Genomic DNA, 10,910 nt, shown 5'->3' with positions numbered 1-10,910 from the left:
CTTCCTTGATGATAAGGTTGATGACTACCTTATATGCCATCCTAGAACCTTCATCCCGTGACTGATGGAAGCAGAGACAGATACCCACAGTTAAACACTGAACTGAACTCCTGGAACCCAGTAACAGAGATGGAGGAGTGATGAGCAAAGGGGTCAAGACCGTGATGGTGAAACCCACAAAGACAGTTGACCGGGTAAAGGGGAGCTCTTGAACCCCAGACTGATGGCTGAGAGGTCAGCAGGAGACTGATCCAGACCCCCTGAATGTAGTATCAATGAGGAGGCCTCGGCAATCTCTAGGGCCTTGGGTAGTGGATTAGTGTTTACCATGGCCTACAAACGAATTTTGGGAACCCATTCCACATAGAGGAATGCTCTCTCAGCCTGGACACATGGGGAAGGCCCTAGGTCCTGCCCTGGATGAAATGACAGACTCTGGAGATCCACCCCAAGGAGGGCCTCACCCTCCCTGGGGAATGATATGGGGATTGGGTGGGGGGCTGCAGGGGGGCTGGTTGAGGGACAAGGGAGGAGGGGTGGGAGAGGGAGCTGGGATTGACATGTGAAGCATTCATGTTTCTAATTTAAATAAAAACATATATTGAAAAATGCACCTCATTAGAGTAGTGTTTAAAAGCATTTCTTTACCTTCAGTTAAACTTTGTCTTTAAAGAACTTAGTTAAGGACTAGCTTATGATGGAGGTTGGCTGTGATGATTCTTGCTGCCTTAGTTTTCTTCAGTACTGAGCTCCACAAAAACCTCATCCCATTCAACATGTTCATAGGTATGCTCTCTCATTGTATCTAGACTTTTCTGCATTTCAGTTGGTACTGGGCTAATTAATTAATTAATTAGTGAAAAGAATGGCAGGTACATTCAAGTAGAAAAAAAAACACTGAGGAACAATCTAAAGGTCTAAAGGCCCAGCAGTGGAGGGCAGCTGGGAAGGCTTGTGGAAAGAAGTTTTCTGTTGGAGAGGGAGAAGAGAAGAGGAGGTGATCAGAGGCCAGTGTATAGATTCTTCTTGGCCTTAAGGAGGTCTTTGGATTTTAGGGTACCTTTGAGGGGAAAAGCCTTTGTGAGCTGACTGCCTTGCCAAGATGATACAATGTATTTATAAATATCACCCCAGCTGCTGTACAGGAAAGCTACTGGGAATAAAGTTTCACCAAGATGAACATGCACCTGTCTGCATCTCAAGCAGGAAAATGCACCTGCTGGCTTCCCTCAGTTGTCTGCATGGCAACTTCCAACCTACCTAGGCATAGCATCTTCACTAAAGTTTTATTCTGCAAACCAGGCAACCTTATTCCAGGAGTGCCTGTGATCTTTGGGCACCAAGGCTATTAACGAGAGTGGTACTTTTATCCTTTCCATCCTCACACCTGAGTCACCAAATGGACACTTTCTCACTTTGTTTTGTGAGATCGGTACAAAGGGAAGATATGTGTATCAGAATCACATTTCAAATACCTGACGCCACAGATATCTAAACCAAATAACTTACAGGATGGGAGGGGAATACAAAAAGATTCTCTGCACTGAAACAAAGGAAGTCTGACAGTGGAGGATGACAAGAAAATGAGCAAAGGATGATGAAATAGATAACTAAAGATAAACAGTTTTAGAATGCAGCAAGGAAGTTCCAGACCACAAGCTTTCTATTTCCTGCACCAAAGCAACTCCTGACTAAATGATACTTGAAAGAACTAGTCCCCACAGGGGAAAGAAGTGAATGTCACAGTTTTTAAATTCATAATTCCCTAAATAAAACTTGTCTCAGTTGGAGAGAGAGCCACAAGGATAGAGATTTTAAAATCCCTATTCAGTAGCATATCTTCTGACTGCCAGCAGAACCTGGTACACAATAGATAACAAGTAAATGCCAATAGCTACAAATACAAAGAAATGCATGTATTGTATTACATAAAAACATTTGCCCTCTCTTCTAGTGGTCTTCCATATAAAATACGGTGATCTCAAACCCTTAACTCCTTGCTTAGATTATGCTATTTCCTAAGTTATTTGCGGTTTTCTAAAAAAAAATGGGGAAAGATATCTTCAACTTTGGGAAAATCCCGTTTACTGCTGTTGTGAGAAAGCACACTTCAGACAACAGGGAAAGCCCGCAGCTCACCACCACAACACACGGTGAAGTGTCTGGGCCACTGGAGCATAAATTAAAGAGAACTGGCAGAACTGACAGAGAAGGAGGGAGGAGGAAGGGGTGGAGCCAGACTAATGGGGTTTAAAGGCTGAAACGCCTCAGAGACCAAGACACTGAACAAGACAGCTCCAGCAAGGCCTCACTGTAGACCTCTTAAGACACACCAGAGAAGCCAGGGAATTTGGAGAAGAAAAAAAGAAGATGAATTCTGAAGATGGTTCTGTAACAGAGAACAGCTCTTCACATCTAGAGAGAGGGGAGAAGGGTAAGTCCTGTGACTTCTTACATTCTGGTACGATCTCTATGTCTGATGAATGAAATAGAGTGCAGAATGGAGAGATCCCTTTCCAAGAGTTGGTTAGGCTCTATTTCAGTTGGTAAAAGAGAAACCAGCCATAGGTAAATAACTCTCTGGCTGTGAGAAGACAGAGTACCTGTATGAGAGGGAGCTATATGAGTTTTAGAAGATCTTTAAAAGACTTTTTCTTTGAATCAATTTATAGCATTTCAACTACTACATTTAAATGGAGTGTTCTCTGCCTTATCCTAGTTACTCTTCCTCATTTTCCCCTAACCATCTGTGCATAACTCAGGAGGTCTTACCCCTCTTTATGAAGAGCTCTTTTTCACATGATGGTTATGTTCTTGCTCTTTCCTTGTATGTTGGCCTGCTTTCTGTGTGCCTTGCTTCTTCGGTGCTCCCATCACAAATCCTTCAGTGGGTAGAAGCACACAGATCTCCAGTCTAAGAGAAAACAGCTATACACACACATGAACATTCACAGTGTCACGTGATGACCTATTAGGATGTAGCCCTTCCTTTCTTTAAAATGTCATCCTCTGCCATGACCTTCTATTTGGAATGCCCTCCTTCCATTTTATCCTATTTCTGTCCTCCAGAGACTCATTTCAAATTCTATGATAACTATACATTTTTCTTCATTTTTTCCAAACATGATCACTCTGCACATTTCCCTGTATCTGTTCTACACACATTATTCTTCCTATTGTCAGAATTCCCCCATGCTGTTTCTGAGTGATGAGGCACCCTCCAGAACTTAGCACTTGTGAACTAGAGTGATTGTAGGCAAGAGCTATCCAGTTAATAATGGAACGTGCTATGCCCAACACAGCCAAGACAGTTGGTGATGAGGGAATTATTTTATGAGTGTTTCATTGTCAGGTTGGCTTATTGTAAAAAAAAGCTTCCATTACCTTTACAACCCATCCCTTATTTGGGATCATGAAATCAAGCACAGATAGTGTGAAATATTCATTTTTACAGACCTAAGTCACCTATACCGGTATGTCTCACTTAAAATAAAAAATACAATAATGAAACTATAATCAACAGTGGAATGGAAGAAGGAGTTAAGGTAGAAAATCCCACTCTGGCCTCGGATCAGACCCATCTACCCTCTTATACTTAGCCTATGCTCTCATTTATGTAACTGGAACAGTAAAAGAATCAGCAGGCTCCTCTTGGGTGATTGAAAGGTGATATATAGGTGGATCTGTTTTCAACCTCTACAATAACTCACAGGCCTCAGACGTGTACTGTTAGCGGAGAATGTTTTGTTGCCTAGGTGACAGGTTGAATTGTGGTTAACCGTGACCCTCAGTGATGGAAATAAAGTGTCACGTGAGAGCTTGTCTCCACACTCTATCCACCAGGTGGGTCAAAGGGTTGACCTTGCTGATGCCTAGGTGTTGTTTTGGATATAGATGTGTTTGCTGTGGAGCTAGAGTTATTTACGAATGGAGCATAAACAGTGTGACTACCATATGCTGAGACGTGAAACTAGACCCATCTCTGAACTTATTACTCAACCTGCCAAAGACTACCTCTGAAGATAAGTGTGTAGGTGTGAAAATGGAGGCAAGGAAAAACAGATCCTGACAGGACTGATGAGGTCTTCTCTTAGAATATCTGAAAACAGATTTTAACCAAGAAAAAAGAAAACTCCTAGGAAATGCATGGGTTGATGATACTGGTCACACTGTGCCTCCTCACCAAGTTTATCTGTAATGAGATGTTTTTACAAAAAGAAAAGAATTCACAAATTCCAAGATACAGTCTACAGAACTACTCTTTTAGTGATAAAAAGTCATTCACATTGAAAAGTTACATGCTATAATGAGAAAAAACACTTTTGAGACAGATTCTCAACTTGCAGCCAAAGCCAGCTGCAAACTCACTGTCCCCCTACATGTTGGGATCACAGTGGTGGAGACTGATTCACTGCCAGTTATAATGTCATTCAAGGAGCCGTTTCACACTCAGCTTCTGAGAACTTTTTTAATCGAATTTGGGAACTTACAAGGACATTCTTGTGGAGCCACACACAAGAGGGTCATCCTACAAAAAAAAAAAAAAAACAAATTCAAAATCTGAAGCCAAAAATTGACTTCTCCCTCTTTCCAGTCATCTAACATGCTAGAACAGATATATTCCTACCTATTCAAATCCTGACATAGAAACGTTTCTTTTGTTGTTACTTTCTTGTTTGCTTGTTTGGGATTTTTTGTTGTTGTTGATGTTTTGTTTGTTTTGTTTACCAAAGCAGTTTTTCTCTGTGTAGCCCTGGCAATTTCAGAACTCACTCTGTAGGCCAGACTGTCCTCTAACTCACAGAGATCCTCCTGCCTCTGCCCCGTGAGTCCTGGGATTAATGGCATAGACCACCACTGCCTGGCTAGAAACATTTCTTATTAGTTAAAGGTAATGGTGACTTTGCTCAACCTTTATAGAGAAAATTAAATGGAAAAATTCTGTTTAATGTAGAACCTTGATGGCACTGTTTTTCTTTTTATTATTTTATACTGTCTTAGAAAATTAAATGTTTCATGTCCATTCTTACACTATCGTTTTAACTGGGGTATAATTCACATGCAATGAATGAACACATCACAGAAGTGTGATGTGATGACATGACAACCATGAAGTCACAATTCCCATCAATATTTGAATGTTCTCATCTCCCTAGGACATTTGCAGGTCCCATTTCCACAAGCATAAATGCAAACATTGTCTCATGTCTCACACCACATCTTATTTTGGCTACTCTAAAGTGCCACTTATATGGAAATATATATTATGTAATCGTTATTGAATATATTTTTATCTAACATTATCTTTTTTAGAATCATATTGTATGCACCAGGGTTTTGTTTTAATTGCTAAGAATTATTTTATATGGATATACCAAAATGCATGTATTTTCTCTTAAGTGGACAGATATTTGGATTATCTTCAGGACTTGGTGTTAATGATAAATCTTTGAATATTCTTGTACAAGACATTTTAGGAACATGTTTTATAACCCTTAAAGGTGATGTATATATTTGTGTAAAAGACTGTCTATATCATACAATGGTATGTACATAACATTGTTTTTTATTCATGTCTGTGTAAGTATAGGTCATATATGTATAGGTTTCTTCAGAAGCCTGAAAAGGCACTGGATCCTTTAGAGCTGAAGTTATAGGTGGTTGTGAGCTGCCTGACATGGGAACTGGAAACCGAACACTGGTCCTCTACAAGAGCAGTATATGCTCTTAGCCACTAAGGCATCTCTGCAGTCCCTATGTATACATAGCATTTTAAAATATTTTCAAAGTGTTTTTCCAATTTACTTGCTTAGCATTAATATATAAAAGCTCCCAATTGTTACATATCTGTACTATCATTACCAAGAATCATACAAGTTTAAAAATGTTTTATTTAATCCTACTTTTAAATATTTATGCATAAATTCACATTTCACTTCATTGCATTCTTCACATTTATCACAGGCACTTCATCTCTTCTAAATAGTAGCAAATTCCAAGGAGACTAAGAAATTACAGCCACAATGATCCTTTTATATATCTACTATGGCAACTGGATGCTTAAGAATTCTAATATTGTAGTTAATACAAGAAAATAATATGCTTGAATTTTCCATAAGTATGAAATACCCATTATACTATATATATATATATATATATATACATATATCATTGTGTCAGCATTTCAGCATTTTGCCTGTCTTGCTTTATCTCTAGCCAACAAAACATTTTCCAAATATGCTCAGAATTTGGTAAAATTGACTATTAACATTTAATATTATTGGGACAACATATTACTATTTTTAATTTTATATCAAATGTTCTGTCTTACAGCCTGAATTCATAGCCACTTCTCTCCCTTTTCAGACCATGGCACCTCTTCATATTTACAGAACTCTCATGAAGGCTCCATTCAAGTTCCTATCCCTTGGGCTGTGCTGATCGTGGTCGTCATTACTTCCTTAATTATAGCTCTAGTTGCCTTGAGTGGTGAGTCTAAACTTCATGAATTTTCTCAAAGCCTGCTAGCAGTAAACATTCACTTACAGCTGAAATGAATGGGTCTTAGCCTGACCTAGCTAATTAGGCCTTCTGGTCAACTTAGAAACATCTCATATGCCATAAGTGACCAGGTTTATGATTAGCATGAAATACAATCAATGTTTCCTGAATGACAGCTGCAACAATTTTACAAATACAAGAAATGTCTGATTTATTCATATGTAGAATAGAACATGATTACATCTATAAGAAATGATATATATGCATATATATGACATATATAGGTGAATAAACATATAACTAGAGAAAATGTAGACTTTTTATTTACAGTTGACAGGAAAAATGGTATAAAAAAACCAGTATCTATAGATTCATCAAAAAGTGGCCAATATTTTTGCCTTCTATCTCAAGCCAACAGAATAGAAACTGAATTATTACAACAGCCAGGACTCCCAGGGCCAGCTGGGTCATACTGCGCCACCATGCGTGACAAGACACATTTATGTGTTTTTACAAATAGAAATGTTGCAATTTGTGGAAACACCCCAAATAATCCATCTTACTGCATTTTTAATTGAAAATAATTTGCATAGTATCTTGTGATCACACTTTTCTTTCCTCCACCTCCTCCCAGACTTCTCCATACACTTTATCTTCTGCCTGAAAAGACTCCTTCATTCTTTTATCTTGCAATCTGCACCCTAGATTGTGCCTTTTGATTGCTGTGTGTGGACATTCAGATTCAAAACTCACTTAGAACTCATAGTACATGTTTCCTCCTTTAGCCCAAATGTTATTTTTGAGATTTCCCCACTTTCTTGCCATTTTCTGGTATAATGACACAGTCCTCTGCTCATGCCCCTGGACTAGGTTTTCTTGTGGAGAGGGTTTGATCTCTTCTGTTACTAAACAAATGATCTTCCTGTCCACAGTGGGCCAGTACAATTGCCCCGGCCTGTATACGCGCTCGGCATCATCTAACTACCACTTGGCATCATCTGACTACCGTGTTGCTTCCTGCAAGGACGAGTGGGTGGCATACCAGAGGAAATGCTACTTTTTCTCCACCACAACCAACAGCTGGGCCTCGGCTCAAAACTCTTGTTCTCAAGAGGGCGCTACTCTAGCTGTTATCGATTCCCAAAAGGACATGGTAAGATTCACAACTGACATCAAATGCCGCTATTTTATTTAGATCATCTATGGATTCTCTGTGTTCTTTTGTGAGTGGAAACTGGGTACCTATCTCACATGCAGGAAAATTCAGTCACATGGGGCCATAGGAACCATCTAAAAAGTCAAAATGAAAGTCTGCTGTATAGTCTTGCAGTGTGGTTTGGTTGCCTAGTTTCAGAGACCAGCATTTCAGATGAGCCCAACTAACGATGATCAAGTTAGCCACAACACTCAGTCAAGTTTGTAATGTCATTTCATTGTGTTTTAAGATATTTCTGAAGCGACATGCTGGTGAACAGGAACACTGGATTGGGCTGAAAAATGAAGCTAATCAGACATGGAAATGGGCAAATGGCAAAGAGTTTAACAGTTGGTAAGTTACAAGAAATCTCTTTGTCCCTTATAAGCTGACACTTAAAAAAATCCTTTCTTCTTTCATTTTTATTTTACTTCTTTTTATTTTATTTCTACCCCTCCCCATTTTTTCGTTTTTAAGTTATGTCGGTGCTGGAGGCTCAGTTCTTCATCACACAGCTCTCGTCACTTTTCTTGTGTGTATTATGCTTCTTGGAGTTATTTAGAGGCACCCTTTATTACTAAAATTTACTCAAGAACTCCTTTAAATAACTTAACTTGGTCTTGGCAAACACTAGTGTCAGCAAAAGTCTTAATGATTTTGGGCATAGTCCAGGAACACTTCTGACGATGGCTGATGAAACAGTTGTTGTGAAAGAATTGCCTATTTCACCTTCTTTCCAAGTTCAGGGACAAAGAACAGTATCTTAGTGCCTAATTACAAGTGTCTATGAACCTAAGGAAAACTCACCCCCAAGCTCACCCCTGTTACCATTCATTAAGTTAGATTCAAAGTTTTGAGGGGCATTCTATAAATTTAGTGTTGATCTTTGACATATAAATCTCACAATGAGTAAATTTCTCACTCTTAACATTTATACAATAAATGATAGAATATAAGAATTAAAATCTACATTTCTAAGTGAGGCGCAGTGGTGCATACCTTTAGTCTCAACACCCAGGAGGCAGAGGCAGTTGAATCTCTGTGAGATCAAGGGCAGCCTAGTCTAACACTGAGACCATTTCTCAAAAACAAACAAGTTGTATTCCTGGTAAAGGTCCTTTTAATATGTGTCCCATGGTTGTATACCTACACCTAGGCTACAAAGGAATACAAGAAAACCACCTGTGACCTAAATAAAATGGCAGTATTTGATGCATGCCCTAAGATGCCCTAAAACTGTGCTTCTTGAAGGATCTATAAACTAAAAAATGATAATGAACTGTTCTGCTGCTGGGACACCCACTAAAATCAGAAAAATAAAGCTTTTAGCTCTGCCTACTTTCTCCACCAAGATTCCCTTCCCATGTTGTCTGTTGTCTCTACACAACAGACCACGGCTACTTGACTGGAAGACTTGTATTTGTACTTTTTACTCAGGGAACACATAGCAAAGGCAGTGGTCACCACAAAATTTATTCTCATGTAACTCTCTAGAAATAATGAACTGGAAATAAATTTGAGTGTCTTTATGGTTTGACAGGTTCAACATGACAGGGTCTGAGAGTTGTGCATCTCTGAACAATACAGACATTACCACGGAGGACTGTGAGGCAAGCTTACACTGGGTCTGCAGCAAGCCCTCCAGATGACAAGGAGCCTTCATCTATAGATGACTGCATCATGGTTCCAGAGGAAAGTTGTGTGACTGAATAATACTCTATGGTCAAATTTCCTGCAAAACCCTCACAGACCAACTTTACCTGATCCTGGGACTCTTCCAGATAGGACTGTGGACAACAGGGGGAGAAACTCCCAACTTTACCTGATCCTGGGACTCTTCCAGATAGGACTGTGAACAACAGGGGGAGAAACTCCAGGAAGATCTGTACTGGGGTCTCCCTTGACCATGAGCTGAAAATGTCACTCACTGACTGATAATCACATGAAAAAATGAGAAGGTGACTATGAAGCCTTATAAATGCACTTTATATTTTAAATCTACAATGAATAAAATGACTATGTTTAGAGTTACTATTTATTGCTGAATGACTGCGACAGCCAGTGCCTTCACGTGTTTGCACTATTTGAAAGGGTTTGGGTGGTAGTAAAAGCTGAATGTAGATATAGGAAAATTTGATTGGTATTCACAAGTAGATCAATGCTTAGGAAACCAAGCTTTGCAGTAGCTCCCTCTATTTACAGGCCTTTGCCACTTTTTATTGTCAATCGTTTTCCCCAAAGAATAAGGGTGACCTTTTTTTATCTTCCTCAGTGAAGACAGCTCATTTTCAGTGGCACATATTTCTTATGTCTTTAAAAAATCCACTCTGTAGTGGATTTCAAGGAAGAGATGAAAGCATAGCATATGAGGAATATTTGTAAAGCAGATTTCAAAGTGCTGAAAAAAGTGCAATATGTGTTGTGGCTGACCCCTGTCAGGACCTGCACCATGTGGTTTGACCCTGAGATAATTCCAATATTGTCAAATAACCTATTTGTGTTTTTCCCAGTCCATAATGTCACACGTAGTACTTTGTTCAATGTATTTCCTATGTGCAATAAAATGTTTGTGTATTTGTATTTTAAATCTCTGTATAATTTTAAGCTGTTTTATATGTGGGAAAATAAAAGAATTGACACAATGGTTCCCAGATGTGCTCATTCAAACTCCATTCAAACTTATATTCTGTTACAGCATTCAACTACCTTCCAAAGTGAGATCTCTAAACCCATAAGTTAGCGCAGCTTGTAGGTCTCATCAGGGAAGTTCCTTTGTGCAATGGGCATTGGTGAGTACAAAGTCTTCAAACTGGTCATAGTATAGAGAGTGGGTGGCTGTGGAGTGCTCAGTCACAAAATAAACACATTTCCCAGAAAGGTTCAGGAAATATCATGCAAGAGGAGGCAGAAAAATTATAAGAGCCAGAGGTCAGGGAGGACTGAGGAAAAGTCTGCAGGTCATGAGAGTACCACTGTACTCATGAACTCACAAGACCTTCACAAAACCAAGTCTGCCAACATCCCAGCAGGATGGAAGAAGGGTGCAGGAGACATCACTCATACCTGGGGAGCTATTGATAACTGATGACTGCTAGGGAAGGGACATCAGTTTTTATATGCAAGAATGTTCCTAGTAATTGACTATGCTCCAACAAATGATCCTGTATCCATGCATATATGGGCAACATTAATTGGAGTCAATGGGATACAAAAA

General features: G+C 39.3%; 1 protein-coding gene across 1 annotated transcript; it reads left to right on the top strand.

Annotated features, from left to right (window-relative positions):
• Positions 1-2,281: 2,281 nt before the first annotated feature.
• On the top strand, positions 2,282-10,340 carry LOC101826070 (early activation antigen CD69). Its single transcript, XM_005087138.3, has 5 exons — positions 2,282-2,434; positions 6,367-6,489; positions 7,434-7,654; positions 7,947-8,050; positions 9,237-10,340. The coding sequence occupies exons 1-5, from the start codon at positions 2,371-2,373 to the stop codon at positions 9,343-9,345; spliced, it is 621 nt and encodes a 206-aa protein (XP_005087195.1). The 5' UTR covers positions 2,282-2,370; the 3' UTR covers positions 9,346-10,340.
• The last annotated feature ends 570 nt before the right edge of the window (positions 10,341-10,910 follow it).

This window comes from Mesocricetus auratus, unplaced genomic scaffold (genome assembly GCF_017639785.1).
Source record: "Mesocricetus auratus isolate SY011 unplaced genomic scaffold, BCM_Maur_2.0 Super-Scaffold_100001, whole genome shotgun sequence".
NCBI lineage: Eukaryota > Metazoa > Chordata > Mammalia > Rodentia > Cricetidae > Mesocricetus > Mesocricetus auratus.
The sequence above is the reverse complement of the archived record's forward strand: the minus strand, read 5'-3'. Positions and strand labels throughout refer to the sequence as shown.

Excerpts from the sequence above, each read along its gene's own strand:
- LOC101826070 (XM_005087138.3), top strand. The coding sequence starts at position 2,371 with ATGAATTCTGAAGATGGTTCTGTAACAGAGAACAGCTCTTCACATCTA. Across the intron at positions 2,435-6,366 it reads TCTAGAGAGAGGGGAGAAGG|ACCATGGCACCTCTTCATAT; the intron begins GTAAGTCCTGTG and ends CTCCCTTTTCAG. Across the intron at positions 8,051-9,236 it reads GGCAAAGAGTTTAACAGTTG|GTTCAACATGACAGGGTCTG; the intron begins GTAAGTTACAAG and ends ATGGTTTGACAG.